The following is a 15,112-nucleotide window of genomic DNA, read 5'->3' as shown; positions in this document are numbered from 1 at the left end:
GGTAAAAGTGCAAAGTGGAGAGAGGCCAGGACTTACGAATTGGGGAGCTGGCACTCTCAAGTTGAGGAATCCGCTGCTCCTGCAGAATGGCTGGTTCCAGGGCCCCAGTTAGGCCTTCCTACCCCAGCTGAGAAAGAGGCCAGGACCCTTAAGACCAGAGTCAGAGAGACCCCACAGGGGATAAGAGGGGGTCAGAGAGGCAGCTACAAGGTAGGGGCTGGAGAGTTTGAAGATCAGGAGTGACACTGAGCCTGGCCTTAGAGACAGCTTTCCTTCCCCAGGGGATCTAAGGCCAGCGAAGGGCCCCTGGCCCAGGGAAGGGCTGTTGGGTCTGGTAAGAAGGCTGAGAAAGGACCTGCACCTGGGTGCCCGGAGGCAGGTGGCAGACGTCAGGCATATTAGCTCCCGGAGACTGGCCAGTGACCCTGGCATCTCCTGGTCTCTCTGCCCCTTGGTTGTGTTTGGTGCCTTTCAGCTTTGGGTCATTAATGCTTCTTTTGAAGGTTCCTATTTGTTCTTTGCTGGGTTAATGGGGAGAGACTGCCTGGGAGCTGGAGAAGACCGGGGCAGGAAGGGAAGGAGTTGGTGCCGGGGAGCTCACCACTCTCTCCTTGTAGACGATGTATTTCAACCATTTGAAGTCCTGCCACTTGAAGCCAGCGAGGACAAAGAGAGAGTCTCGCTCATATTGCTCAGGCCGCTGCATGGCGCCCTCGGGGTAGGTGATGCGCAGTGTTGTTTTGCTGCCCACGTCTTTCTCAAAGCCTTTCACTGGTGCTGAGTTCAGTCTGCAGAGAGCAGGCCAGTCAGAGCCTGCCTGGGGCCTGTGTCTGGGGAGGAACTGAGACCCCAGAATACCCCAGGTGCAGAGGATGGGGAGTCCAGGTCACCTGGTGCCACCTAGTTGTCTGTCCCAAAGCCCTCCAACCCAGGGTTCTTGAGGCTTCTCTTGACCTCCAGCCCAACTGGCCAGATGGACAGACAGTCCTCAATGGGCTCAGGATCAGGTTTGGGCCAGGACACTCAGGTGCCCAAGGTGCTGCTTTGGGGAGCTCACCTGACCACAATGTCGTAGTCGTCAATCCGTGACCCCAGAGACTTGTTGGCAAGGACACCTCCATTGCCCACGATGATGCAGCGGCGGCAGCGGAGGCTGAGGGGAGAGAGACGGAGATTCTGTGGGGGGCTGTCCGCCGGTCTCTTCCCCTACCCCTTTGGCCCCTGACCCCATGCCCTTGGCCAGGACCAGGCTGGGAGACAGGAAGAAGACCCATGGGTTTCTGGCAGCATTTCTGAGGGGAGGCCAGAACCACACTGTGGGTAGCTGGGCCCTGGGACTCTCCGGCATCCCTAGTCCCTGATATTTCCCCAGGAAAACAGGGGCGTGGAAGGGCTTGGGTCCCAGCCCTGAGTGGTGAGGAGGGGGCTCTGGTAAGACAGCATTCTAGGGTGAAGGTTCCCCAAGGCTTAGTGGGGTTTAGGCAGTGATCTGAGTTTGAGGCTAAGCCAGGAAAGCAAGAACAGGGGAATGGGAATGGAGGCTCCAGGACTCAAAGCTCGGCTTATTCTCAACTCACAAGCCCCTAGGCTCTCAGCAGCCACCAGGGAGCCTACGCACTTTGCCTCTCCTGGCCTGATGTCCTGGACATAAGCCCTGCCCCGATCACCATCCCCCACCACCCAGACCTCAGTCCCATTGCTGGGCTGATCTCAGGCTCAGTGTCTTCAGTTCTCACCCTCAAAGCTCTGATGTCTGAGGACTGGGATGTCCTGCCAAACGCTGACAGCCCACAGGGATGCGAGTCCAGTGGAGTGGTCCCACTTATCCACTCCACCCACCCCAGATGTGCACCGTATGTGCATGTGTGACATGTTGGAGAACCTGCCCGTATCAGGGAATGGCCAGTTGGCCTCGACACTTCAGCAAATGTCAGGCAGCCGGGGGCAGGAGGGTGGGCAGTGAGTGGCTCACCTGTCCAAGGCAGGGGTCAGGCGGTACTCTTTGGTGACTGACAAGATGGCTTTGATCAGATTGTCTATGAACAGAGGAGGGAGTTCCTGTTAGAGGGTCACTTAAGTTTCCATAAAAACGTTTGCTGATAATCCTACTTGAAGGCACAAGTTCTTGGGGCTAGAGTGAAGGTGGAAGTGGGGAGAGGGAGCTCTGGACACAAGGTCAGGCTGGGCCACTGCCCTAACTGTCTCCCTGAGAAAGGAGATGAAGGCAGGAAAACAGGCAGGCATATCTCTGCCAGGAGCCAGGCCCTCATGCTGGGATGCAGGTTCTTTCCCGGGGCTGCTTCACCTTCCCTGGGAGGCCCATCTGGTTTTCTGAGGCGCTGCAGTCAGGCCCCAGGCCATGCAGCCCCAGGCCATGCAGCCCCAGGCCATGCAGCCCCAGGCCACGGCCTTGCCTGGAAGCTGAAGCGCATGTCTCCCCTGAAACAGGAGTCCCTAATCGGAGCTAGAGGCCGTGTGGTGCTTACCTGTGTCCCCACCAAGCAGACACCAGGAAACAAACGAGGAAACACCCAATGCCTGAAGAGCTCACCCTGCAGATCACCCGTCTCATTTGCTGCTACCGCCTTCCCCTCACTTCCGCCTCTTACATCACTAATCTCTAACGCTGTTCTTGCCAGCGTCTGCCCACCTGCACCGCACCCAGGCTGCTCTCAGCAAGGACCCCCACGACCTCTGTGCTCTCAGATCTTGTGTCCTATTCAGACCTCATCTTCTTGGCCTCTCTCTGCTTTGGCAATAATGACTGTCCTCCTTTCAAACTCTGGCATAATGAGAGCACTATAATATATTATACTATATCATGCATAATAGGGGAATTGGCTTTGGAGTCAAATCCTGTGACCTTACATAAATCACTGTCTTTGAGCGTTAGTTTCCTCATCTCTAAAAGGAAGATGGTAATTCCTACTTTGCAGAGTTGTTAGGAAGATAAAGGATAATGTACATAAAGACCTAATGATAAAGTAAATTGGTACCACCACAATGGAGAACATCTTAATAATATCAAATAATAATGTAGAAGTGCATACACTAAGAGCCTACAAACTATACTCCTAGGGGTATAGCATTGAAACACTCACACAGTTGTTCAAGGAGACTTGTACAAGAATGTTCACTGAAGAATTGTTTGTAATGGCAAAACGTTGGAGGCAACCTAAATGTCTACCAAAGGAAAACAGATAAAATGTGGTACACAGAATACTACACAGCAGTTAAAAAAATCAGTGATCTAGATAGAGCTAATGTAGCAATACAGATAAATCTCAAAATCATAAGCAAAAAAAAAAAAAAATCAGCCACACACACATATGTACATACAATGACAATATCTATAAAATTTAAGAACATGCAAAGGCAACACCATATTCTTAAGGGATATATAAATATGTAGTAAAAACATATAAACAAGGCATAGGAATGCTGACAGCAGAACCAGGATAAGGGCCTCCTGGGGAAGGAGGATGGAGTGGGAAGGGCTACGCAGAGGCTTTAATTGTATCTCCCGTTTTATTTCTTATGCTGGGTGAAAGGTACATGAGTGCTAATTATGTTATTCTTTATACTGTTTTGTATGCCTGAAATATTTCATGTAAAGAAAGGATCCCTTGAAAATTAAAAACAAACACAATTTTTAAAAGGAGGGGCAGAGACACTGTCAGATGCAGCCGAGAGGTCATGTTAAGGACTGCAAAGTATCCTTTGGACTTCACGGGGGCACTGACCAGTGTCACTGGATTGGGGCTGGGGAGTTGAGATGTTCTATAGGAGTAAACGGTGAGAAAGATAAGGCAGCAGGCACAGCTAACCTTTCCAGAGGTTGGCTGAGAATGGGGAAGGAAACAAACCTTTAAGTGCCTTCAGATACACCTTATGGTGGGCTTCAGGGAAGGCCACAGATTCCCTCCTTTTCCCACCTCCAATTTCACCTCCAAGGAAAAGCATATTGCTACTAATTGGCCAAGGTCAAGGATACGAATGGGGCTTTGTTTTCCAGGAGGAGAACCTCAGCAGAAAGGGCACACGCTACCAGGTGCTTTCTTCCTGCTGGTCGATGGGCTCCACATTGGACTTTCCTGGCCCTGGTAGCTGTATGATCAGAGTCTCCAGAGGGGATCAGAGAAAGGAGTGGGCTGCTTGGCTTCCTGCGCCCAGGGAAAAGGGGTTCTTCATGTGGTTCAACCCAACCCATTAGATTTGTCCTTGAAGGTTTGAGGTCAAAGCTCCATTTCACAGTGTTTTTGCTGGCCTCTGCCTCCTTTATGGGGAGGGGTGGGCAGACTGACCGGAGGGTTCAGGTATTCTTGAGTCTCCTGGCCAAATAATATCGCCCCTTTAACAGTCATTTTATTTAATTCTGACTACAACCTGACACAATAGTATTATTCTCACTTTTTTTTTTTTCCTTTGAGACAGAGTCTTGCTCTGTTGCCCTGGGTAGAGTGCAGAGGCATCATCATAGCTCACTGCAGCTCTAACTCCTGGGCTCAAGTGATCCTCCTGCCTCAGTCTCCTGAGTAGCTGGGACTACAGGCGTGCACTACCACGCTGGCTATTTTTTTTTGTATTTTTAGTAGAGACGGGGTCTTGCTCTTTCTCAGGCTGGTCTCAAATCCTGACCTCAAGCGATCCTCCCACCTCGGACTCCTAGAGTGCTAGGATTACAGGTGTGACCCATGGCGCCTGGCCTCTCTCCATTTAACTGATGAAGAAACTAAAGCACAGGTAGGTGAAATGAGGTCACAGCTAGTAAAGAGGCAGTATGGGAATCGGATCCCTCTATGTCTGACCCTAAAGCCCAAATTCTTTTCTGTCGTGCTCTGAAATGCAGAAACTTGACAAAGAGGCACAACTTTTAAACTATTAGGGATGGGAAAGTCTTCGGTGAGAAGGGAGCTGTGTGGGTGGGTCCCTAAGGCACTGGAATGGGAGAGTTTCTGAGAAAGTGGGGGAAAGGTTAGCCTTGGCTAAGGCTAAGGATAAGAAAGGATTGGGGGGAGACCAGGTTCAGGTGAGAAACCCTAGGAGGTGCTGTGGGAGAAGCTGGGGGCATTCCTGGGGGATGGCCTCATCGTGCCTAGTGCTCTAGTGTTAGTGACTCTGGCAGCCCTTCTGTGATCGCACAGCTCTTGTACCACCCTCACCAGAGTCCTACTGTCCCGCACCCTGAGTATCTGTGTCTCCACTAGACTGGAGCCAAATCTACTTCACTGTCGTATACCTACCCCTGGCACACCAAGTGGTGTGCTCTGAGTAAATATTCTATTGAAGTAGTAAGAAAAAAGGAAGGAAGGGAAAGAGGGAGAGAAGGAATTGTTGAGAGTGGAGGATGGGTGGATCCCCAGCATGGGGACTTCTGAGCATATAGCCCTGTCCTGAAGGACAGGGACACAGTGTGGGGGATGTGATGTTAATGTAGGTCAGGGTTCCCAACATACCTTGACCTTTGATCCCAAATGGTGGCACAAACTCCCGGATCCTAGCCCACTTGCGAAAGGAGTCATCCAGGAACATGGGTGCTGGCTTGGAGAACCTGGAATACAAACGCTGTTGAGGATCACAGAACGCAACAGGCTGGAGTCCTGGTGGCTCTTCTGTACGTCGGTCCTGGCCATGGACCTGCTGGAACCCCTGACATTCCAGCATACCCCCCCTACCCGACCCGGCCTGTTCACTGGGCAGCTGCTGAGGAGTTTCACAGATCTTGTTCAGTGGAGCCTGAGCCTGAGGGAGCAGGCCTGGTCAGTCTTTATGTGGCCAGCTGTAGGAGTGGAGAGAGAAGATTTGCTCAGCAAGGATCAACATCAGAGCTGGAAGCTCTCTGGAAGTTTATCCAGGCATCCATCAAATAGTTACTGCTGCCCACACTGTTCCTGCAATCTGGGAACACAGAGATGAGACACTGTCCAGTTGAGCAGAAAAATATCCAAAAATACAGCCAGTGCAGGGAGATAATTTTGGAAAGAATTCTGGGAGGTGGACCACCCAGGGAGAGGAAGGAGAGTTCACAGTGAGAGGGCAAGGCAGGTTACAACTACAGGAGACAGAAGTTTCGTAGAGAAGAGAAAGAAAAAGCAGAGTGCTAAGAGGCAGGGCTGAGAAGGGAGGTTTCAGAGCAGTGGGATGTGAGTGCCTTTGTTGGTGGAGACAAGGAGAGAGGGAAAGCTAAGTTCCTGTGGGGGTGGGAGAGGGATCCAACGTTGAAGGGGAAGGTTTAAGTTTGGCCTGGAGGAGAGATGGGAGGGAAAAGGGGCGAGAAGGAGGGTGAAGTGATGCTGAGTTGGGGTGAAGGAAAAAGGCGAGTTTCACTCTTTTGGGGCAGGGCAGGAGGAGCGCTTGGGGACGAAGGGATGCAAAGGGAAGTGAGGCACAGAGGCAAAATGACAGGGGGATTTAAGCTCTTCAGAGATGCTTGAAGAACACGACTTCACATGAAACCTGGCACGCTGGCTTGGGGACCATTTTCAGGGCACCCGGCAGCTCAAAAGATGGCTGGTGCTTCCTGTGTGCTGAGAGTTCTGCAGGCGCCTGCTTAGGACTTCTCTGGCCAAGAATGAATGCGTGGAGCCCTAGGCCTCAGTGACTCTGTCTCTGTATTTCTAACTCAACCCCAATCAGCCCTCGGAACAACTGGAGGTGGCAGGAGAGGCCCTCTAAGCCCAGCAGCTGGAACTGTATCCATTTCTCATCCCCATCACCACCAACACCATTATTACCACCATTCCCAGGAGGAATAACATCAGTAATCACTCGGAGGCCTAACAGTGTTAGAGATTTTGATGTGAACTTGAAAGCAGCAGCAAACTTTCAATCCTGCTCCCTCCCCCATCATTCTTACTAGGAAGAAGATGTCAACACTTGCGAGCCCTGAAAGGCCATTCCTGCCTAGCAGCCTCCCTTTGGACTTCTGGGTCCCAGCAACTGAGGCAGCATGCTTACTCTCTGTACAAAAGGGTAATGCATATTTTGTGTGCCTAGTACATAAAAATCTAAGTAAATTAATATATTTGATGTTTTATTAGAGGCATTGAGGATCCTGGCCATGGTCTACGTGTTATATCAAAGGAGACAAGGTCCCTGGCTAAACCTGCATCAAGAACCTCTCCTGTGTCACCACTGAGCTTATAAAATTTTTGTGAAGTTTCTCAGAGTCAAGCTCGGACAGGATTTTATCTGTTTCCCAATATGTACTAGATGTCATATGCTAATAAAAATCTCCTAAGATCTAGCCAAATAATCTCAACATATTTTTTCCTTTCCTTTCCCCCTTTTTTTTTCAGATGGTTAGACAGTTCATTATACTAAGTTTTACTTTTAAAAACACCTTTTTTTTGTGTGTGTGTAGCCTGTAATATGTGTTAATTTTAGAAAAAGTACAGATAAGCACACACAAAATAAAAATATCCATAATCACGCTTGAGCCCAGGAGTTCAAGGTTACAGTGAGCCAGGATTGCACCACTGTACTCCAGCCTAGGTGGCAGGGTGTGACCATGTCAAAAAAAAAAAAAAAAAAATCCGTAATCCAACAACACAGAAACAACCTTATGGTATATATCCAACTGATTTTCCTTCTCCCTTATTATTTTGTAGACTGCAGTGTGTAGACTCCCTTTCTCCTACTATGCAGACACTGGGTCAAACAACATGATAATGCAACATGAATTGGCCAAAAAAGTGAAATGTAAAAAGATGGACAAATCAAAATATGACCAAAAAAGCAGGAGTTGCTATATTATTAATGGCCAAAAAAATTTCTTGGGACAGATCATGGCAAAAAGTATTAAATGGGCCTGATAAGAGTTTCTTAAAAATCTTTGCCTCTGGTGTGTAACCTATTCATTTCTTGCTTTTATGATCTGTTTTCAAACACTTCCCACTTCATCTTTTTATTTTATGAGGCCTTCATGTTTTGGATGCTCTTTCTGTAACTTCTCTTTTTATTCCCTGAAAGATCGAGCTAGCTTTTCTCTAACATTTCTTTCTGCTAGTTGAGTGTACCTCTTTGCAAAGGGCCCTTTCTATATATATGTATAAAGTGTATATATTTTTATACTCTTTATTATAGGAAATTTCACCTATATAAAAGTAGAAAAAGACAGTACAGTGAACCCCTCTCCTCAAAGATTATCACCCAAGATTCAGCAATTTTCAGTTATGCTCAATTTTGCTTCCTTTATACCCCATCCACTTTCTATATTTAATATTTTAAAAAATCCCAGAAATTATGCCATTTCATCCATACTTCAGCATTAATTTTTAAAGGATAAGGACACCTTAAAAACATAACCACACCCAAACAAGTCCTCTTAAAAACATTATCATGCCTAAACAAATAAACCATAATTTCTCAATAGCAACAAACATCCAATCAGTTTTGAGATCTCTCCTACTGTCTCATTAATGTTTGTTATTCTTGTTGTTATTTATTCTAATAGTTGGTTTGTTTGGGTGAGAATGGAAGCATGGTCCACACAGTGTATTTGGCTGACTGCTATGTCTCTTTTAAATCTACAGGTTTCCTCCTTTCTCTTTTTTCCCCTTATAATTTGTTGCTAAAGAAAATGGGCTATTTGTCCTGTAGAGTGCCCCACATTCCATCTTTTCCTGATTGCACTCAGATATTGTTCAATGTGTTCCTCTGTCTCCTGCACTCTGTAAACTGGTGGTCAGATCTGGTTTACTCTTTGGGCAACAAGACTTATTAACAGTCTTCCAGGGTGCCCTTGGAGGTAAGGATGTTAAGATTGAACACTAGGTTCAAACACTCTGGGCCGGAACTTACAAAGTTCCCAGCAGCTTTGCACAGAATGCTGGCAGCAGCCGTTAAGGATCACCGCCTAGATCCATTCTTCTTTAGGAGATGCTAGAATACTTCTATAAACTTTCTGCCATCAACTCTTTGATTATCCTCAAGCACTGGTTATACAGAAAAGATGAGATAAATGCTTGATTTTCTGCCTGTATTTACCAGTAATTTTCAGAATAATGAGCTGATTCCTTACCGCCCTCCAAAGGTGATTAATGAAGCTTTTCTTCCCTTTTAATCATTAGGAATTCATACATTTTTAACATATTTGATGCATGTCAATCTATCGTAACCATTGTTCTTTCTGATGCACAGATTATCTCATCTTTGGCCAGTGGAGCCTTTTCAACCTGGCTCCTGAATCCTTTGGACAAACCCTAGTAGTCTTTGATAATGTCTTGGTTTTCTTGTATGAAAAGATGTTCCAGGCTTATCTTGCACATTTCTTCCCCCACCCACCTTTTTTTTTTTAAGAGACGAGGTCTTACTCTGTTCACTAGGATGGAGTGGAGTGGTGCAATCATAGCTCACTGTAGCCTGGAATTCCTGGGCTCAAGTGATTCTTCCGCCTCAGCCTCCCAAGTAGCTGGGACTACAGGTGTCAGCCACCAAACATGGCTCTCTCTTGTACATTTCTTGGTCCCACCTGGTTATTTCCCCAAGGTGCCCTTCTTCCTTTTAATTGGAAATGGTATTCAGAGACCACCATCTGGGTAGCTACGGATGCTCATGTTGCTATGGGTTAGTCATCGTTTCCAGGCCTTTTCAGGTGGACAATACTAGGTAGTTTTTTTTTTTTTGGTTTTTTTTTGAGACAGAGTCTTGCTCTGTTGCTCCATGTAGAGAGTGCAGTGGCATCATCATGGCTCACAACAACCTCAAACCCTGGCCGCAAGCAATCCTTTTGCCTCAGCCTTCCAAGTAGCTGGGACTACAGGTGTGCACCACCACACCTGGTTAATTTTTCTATTTTTAGTAGAGATGGGGTCTTGCTCTTGCTCAGGCTGGTCTCAAACTCTTGAATTCAAGCGATCCTCCCACCTTAGCCTCCCAGAGTGTTAGGATTACAGGTGTGAGCCACTGGGCTGGCGGGTAATAATTTTTTAAAGAAAAAACATACCATGCATTTATACTGGTATTCCCGATTCAAATTTAAGATTGCAAGATTTGAAATTATCTTTTTCTTTTTTAAACAGCTTTATTGATATAGAATTCACATAGCAGAAAATCCATCTGTTTACTTACCTACTTTGATTTTATATTTGTATCTCTTTCTCTTAAGCTTACATCTTATTTCTAGTGACATTAACATAATTACTTATTAATATTTGCTTTATACTAACATATACATTTAGAAAATATATATAACAGTTTCAGAATAACAGTATCAGTATTATTACTAACACAGTCATTACTAAAAACAATTTAAGGTTTCTTTGCAGTTCTCTTTGCCTTAGTGTATACCCACCTAGAAATACAGACAAATTATTTTGCTTTTGCCACTTGAAATAATTCTGCTCAGTTTAATTAATCAATAATACACAGTTAGGTTCACTTGTTTTATTTTGCTTTTGCTTTTTAGGGAGTGCTTTTACTTCATTTAAATTTAATTTTGTTTTATGATGATATAAAGCTTTGCAGAGTTACACAATTAGATTCACAAAACAAAAATATATTCACAAAAGTCTAGCTTTCATCTCTGTGTCTGCCTCCTATTACTTCTATTCCCACATAGCATTCATTTTTATTAGTTTTTATTTTATCCTTCTTTTTTTTTTTTATATAAGCAAATACATATGTGTGTACATATATATTCCTATTTCTCTCTTTTATTCACTAAAAATGTAACGGACATACATACTCTTTTGTCTATTGATTTTTTTTCACTAAACAACATATCCTGGTGATCACTCCATTATAGTTACATACTTGATAATACTCCATTATGATTATACTGTATTTTATTCAATCAGTCTCCTGGGTTGTTTACAGCCTTTTGTAAAGGAGGTTCCACCAATAGTGGTTACAGTGAATAACATCAGCTATGTGTCTTTTCTATTTGCCAATGTATCTTTGGAATAGATTTCTAGAAGTGGGTTTGCTGGACCAAAGCGAGAATGTGTGTCTGCAGTTTTGTTCCATATTGCCAAATTCTCCTCCAAAGGGATTGTATGATTTTGCAACACCCACAAGCAGTGTATGAAAGTGCCGTTTCCCAGACAGCCTTACCAGGAGAGCACGTTGTCAAACATTTCAATTTTGCCAGTCGATAGGAAAAAAATAATATCTTATGTCATTTAAATTTACATTTCTTTTATTATGAGAATTAAGCATTGTTTCATATATGGAAGGGCCATTTGCAGTTCTTTTTCTGTAAACTTTATTCATATCTCTTGTCCATTTTTCTATAGGATATTGGTCTTCTCGTTTTAAATTTCTTTATATATTAAATACATAAATCCTCTGAAATACAATTAGAAATATTTCCCCCAGTTTATTTATTTACTTGAGTTATGATATTTTCTTCTCTTCCTTTTTCCATTTTGTAATAGTTTTTGTTTATTAAATGTAGTCAAATTTATCAATCTTTTTCCTTATTGCTTCTGGATTTTGAGTTTTAGGATAGTTTTCTCCTTATTCCCAGGTTATAGAGAAATTCATCCACACTTTTTTCTAGTACTTGTGTGTTTTCATTTTTTACATTTAAATCTCTGATCCATTTTGGTTAGTATAAAGATTGGCTCCAATTTTTTCTGTTTCCATATGATGAAAAAGTCTCTTTTATCTGTTTTAGGACTATTCTGTGGCTTTTCTTCAATTTTCTTAGAGATTTGCACGTTTATTTTTTCCTGTTTTTCCCTCCTTGATCGCTGCTTGTAGCTGCATGGATTCGAGGAAACTCTATTGTTCCCTCATTATAACTTGTGCTGAGCTCTACTCTCCTCCTCCTCCCCTTGGCCACATGCGTGCTTTCATGGTGATGGGGATCAGGTTTCAGGATGGGAACAAGGACCTGGTACACTCCACATGCCCTTGTTACCCTAGAACTCCCAGAAAGGGCCGTGGTGGATCCTGGAAGTTGTAACCCTCACAGCCGGCTCCGCAACTTCCCCAGTCACCACCTCGTCTGTCACTCCCCCAGCACCACACCTTTACTGTCGACCTTCTCCAAGCTTTCAACACAACTGTCACATTCACTGAAGATTTCAGCATCTGTCTTATATTCCATGCAAACCCAATTCTTGCTCATTAGTTCCAGAAAGTTCCACGTCCTAAACTCTGGCCTCTCAGATGACTTGCTTCATCTCTATTCTGTGTCAGCTGCTCAGTTCCATAGCCACTTTCTGGAACTTTTCATCACTTTTAAAACATTAATCTCCTATACTCTCTAAATACAACTTCCTAACGTTTGACTTTCTCTTTCTCTCCTTTGCTTTCTTCACTCCTAAGCCCCTTGATTTCTAGTTACACTTCTAGTCTACTCTCTCTAGGACTAGCTGGATCTCATCCAACTCTTCAATCTCTCTCTTGCCAGGACCCTGGTTCCCTTGTCTTTTTGTCCCACTCATTAGGCAAAACCCAACCAGAGATTAATCTAATCCTACACTTTTGTACCTTTTATGTTCGAGGTGCTGCAAGGCCGTGCGTGAACACACACATACACACACAGAGAACACACGTACATACACACTAACATGGACTGATACCACCACAAATTCATGAAAAGCTGGGCCCTCAACTTTGCTCAGCAGCTATTCCAAACATCTCTACTCTCCATAAACTCTCTTTTCCCAACTCTCTCTAAGCAGATACCACTTCTCTCACTTCACAGAGAAAACCAAGACCATCAGATGGGAACTCGCTCAGCTTCTTGCCTCCTTCCCCATGAATCTCTCAGCCCCTTTACCTGTCCTTCACTTGGGCCTCCTTACCCCATCCCTATGGCACCAAAGCTGATCTTTCCATCACACCCTGGATCCCATTCCTGTTTGTTTCTCTCTAAGCACACAATCAGGCACAGGTCTCTCCCATATGAAAAGAAAAAAACAAACAAACAAACTTAACAAAGCTTCTTGGCCATGTACCCCAGTTAGCTACCAGCCTCTCTTTCTATCTATGGTAAAACTTCTAGAAAGAGCAGTGGATATTCTCGCTCCACTTTCCCATCTCCTATTCACACCCCAGTCTAACGCAATCTGGATTTCACTCCCTGAGACTACGGTTACATGCTCCCAGTCACACACTGTCTGTAGCTCCCTGAATATGTTGTTCTTCACGCATTGACACATGCAGTCTTTCTGCCTGAAATGGGCGCCCCTGCCCTATTTCCCAATCCCTTCCCTCCCTATTTGCCTGGAAAAATTCATTCTTATTCATTTCAGTTTAAATCTATTTCCTCTGGAAAGTCTCCCTGACTGCCCCAGGCAGACCTGCATTCTTCCTCCGGTGTTCCCCCTGCACTGTGTTCCGCCCCTGTGCAGCGGCTCGGCTTGGTGCCTGCAGAGGCCTTGGAAGCTGAGCTGGGGGCCATAAACAACAGGAAATGTGGGGGTGGGGTGATGGTAGAGGTGGTGTGTGTTTGTGTTAATTCTGCAGGTGGCCTGGGCAGAGCTTCATACCACACCTGGAACAGAATCCAGGGGCTTCTGTCCAGACCAGTGGGCCAGTTTGGGGGCCCGGCCAGGGAGGAGGACTAGTCAGACTGGGGGGGTATGGGATGCCTGACCTGCTTGCCCTGGCCTAGGGGGTAGAAGGGCAGGGTGGGGCAGGCTCCAGCAGACAGGCCCCAGCCTGCCAGCCCTGCCAGAGCCCCAGCAAGAGAGGTGGCCTCAGGATCAGGTTTCAACAGGGTGTGTATGAGTGCGTGAGAAGGAACAGGAGAAGGAGGAGACGAAACTTTCACTGGGACCTGCCCATCTTTTTTCCCCAAAAAAGCCTAGTAGTTTGGGGACTTGGGGCCCTAGGAGAGCATGTGATGAGGGGAGATCTGACACTTGTGCCTCTGACAGCAAGGCTGGAACCCCAGGAGCCATGAGGCTACCTTGCTCAAGGACCTACAGGCTAAGCGAGGGCCATGACTGGGCAGAGGGGTCAGTCTGACCAGCCAGTGAGGGCAACCCTGGGCCCTCCTCAGGGATCCTCCAGCTCATTTAATGCTCAAGAGTGTGGCCAAGGTGCAGTGTAGAGGGGTGAATGTCTGCAATCCCGGCTCATTGACCTAAACCATTTTCTACAGCCCAGAACATCAAGCCTGTACCCAGAGACTGGCAGGAAAGCCTACCGGGTCTTACTAAGGAGAGAGGAGTAGCTGTGTGTGGGCCCCAGCAGATCCAGGGCAGGGGCTTCCTCCCAGTTCTCACCAATCCAGCTGAAAAAGGTGCCTCCAGATGAGGGCTTGCTGGATTAGGGCACCAGACAGCTCTACATCTGTGCCCGTTTGGTTGCGTGGCCAGCCTTCTAGCTGCTTCTCTCAGCAACTGTAAGGAGTGCAAGCAGTGCGGGAGACAGAGAAGGCAGACCCGGAGCAGGGACCACAGCACATCAGTCTGGTAGATTCAGCCGTAGGCCTTGGCCCCTCTAAACTGAGAATGTCATCCAGTGGGGTAAAAGCCAAACCCCACAGATCCACCTTCCTAGAACCTGCTCTGGGAGGTGGTGGGATGGACATTACAGAGGGAGATAGGATTTCTGGCATCTGTTTGCTCTTGCGTGGAATCTAGCTGCTGTGGCCCCACCATGAAGAGCCTTCCACAGCAGGATCTTGGTATATGTCCAAGCAAGGTGAACACTTTCTAAATGCCTTGTCAAGCTTACGTCTTGCTGTATTTCTCTTGCTGATCACCTAATGGATCCCATGGGAGTCAAAGGAGAAAGGATGGTAAGTTTATAGGGCAGGTGGGCATCAGTCCTGAGAGGGGCAGCCCAGAGGTAAAGAGACAAACAGCAGATGCCGACCAACAAGTACTATTCCAAGCAGGTGCAGGAAGCTCCTGCCTCCATATCCTACGTGGGCCTAATGGAGCTGGAAAACGCAGCTCCGCCCAACAACTGCTTGCCTACTCTGTGCCAGGCCCTGTGCCAAGTACGAGCTGGGAACCTAAAGGTAAATTAGCCCCGCACTTTCCTCAAGAAGCTAATGGTAGAGACACGTAAGTAAAAAATCATAAGAAAACATGTCTCCACATCCTATATTTTGGAATAGCAAGGGGTACAAAGGTCATAGACCAACTTGGGGGTCCAGGAAAAACTTCTTGAAGGAGATGATGACAAAACTGAGCTGAGCCTT

The 15,112-nt window shown here is 46.2% G+C and overlaps 1 protein-coding gene across 18 annotated transcripts in view; it reads right to left on the bottom strand.

The window, feature by feature from the left end:
• Positions 1–15,112, bottom strand: part of ST3GAL3 (ST3 beta-galactoside alpha-2,3-sialyltransferase 3) — a 181,786-nt gene that overhangs the window by 23,263 nt on the left and 143,411 nt on the right. For 8 of the 18 annotated variants that reach the window (XM_069479816.1, XM_069479818.1, XM_069479821.1 and 5 more), the window contains 4 exons: positions 5,457–5,551; positions 1,973–2,036; positions 1,058–1,153; positions 602–788 (listed from right to left, as the gene is read on the bottom strand). The exons of 1 other annotated variant lie outside the window; for it this stretch is intronic. In XM_069479816.1, the coding sequence (XP_069335917.1) occupies positions 602–788; positions 1,058–1,153; positions 1,973–2,036; positions 5,457–5,551 (442 nt within the window). Of the gene's footprint in view, positions 1–601; positions 825–1,031; positions 1,154–1,972; positions 2,037–5,456; positions 5,552–15,112 lie in introns of all 18 variants that reach the window. 9 more of the 18 variants (XR_011234561.1, XM_069479827.1, XM_069479828.1 and 6 more) reach the window with 4 other exon arrangements.

The sequence above is a fragment of the Eulemur rufifrons genome, chromosome 8 (assembly GCF_041146395.1).
Source record: "Eulemur rufifrons isolate Redbay chromosome 8, OSU_ERuf_1, whole genome shotgun sequence".
In the NCBI taxonomy this organism is placed as follows: domain Eukaryota; kingdom Metazoa; phylum Chordata; class Mammalia; order Primates; family Lemuridae; genus Eulemur; species Eulemur rufifrons.
Note: the sequence above shows the minus strand (reverse complement) of the source record. Positions and strands in the feature narration are given on the sequence as shown.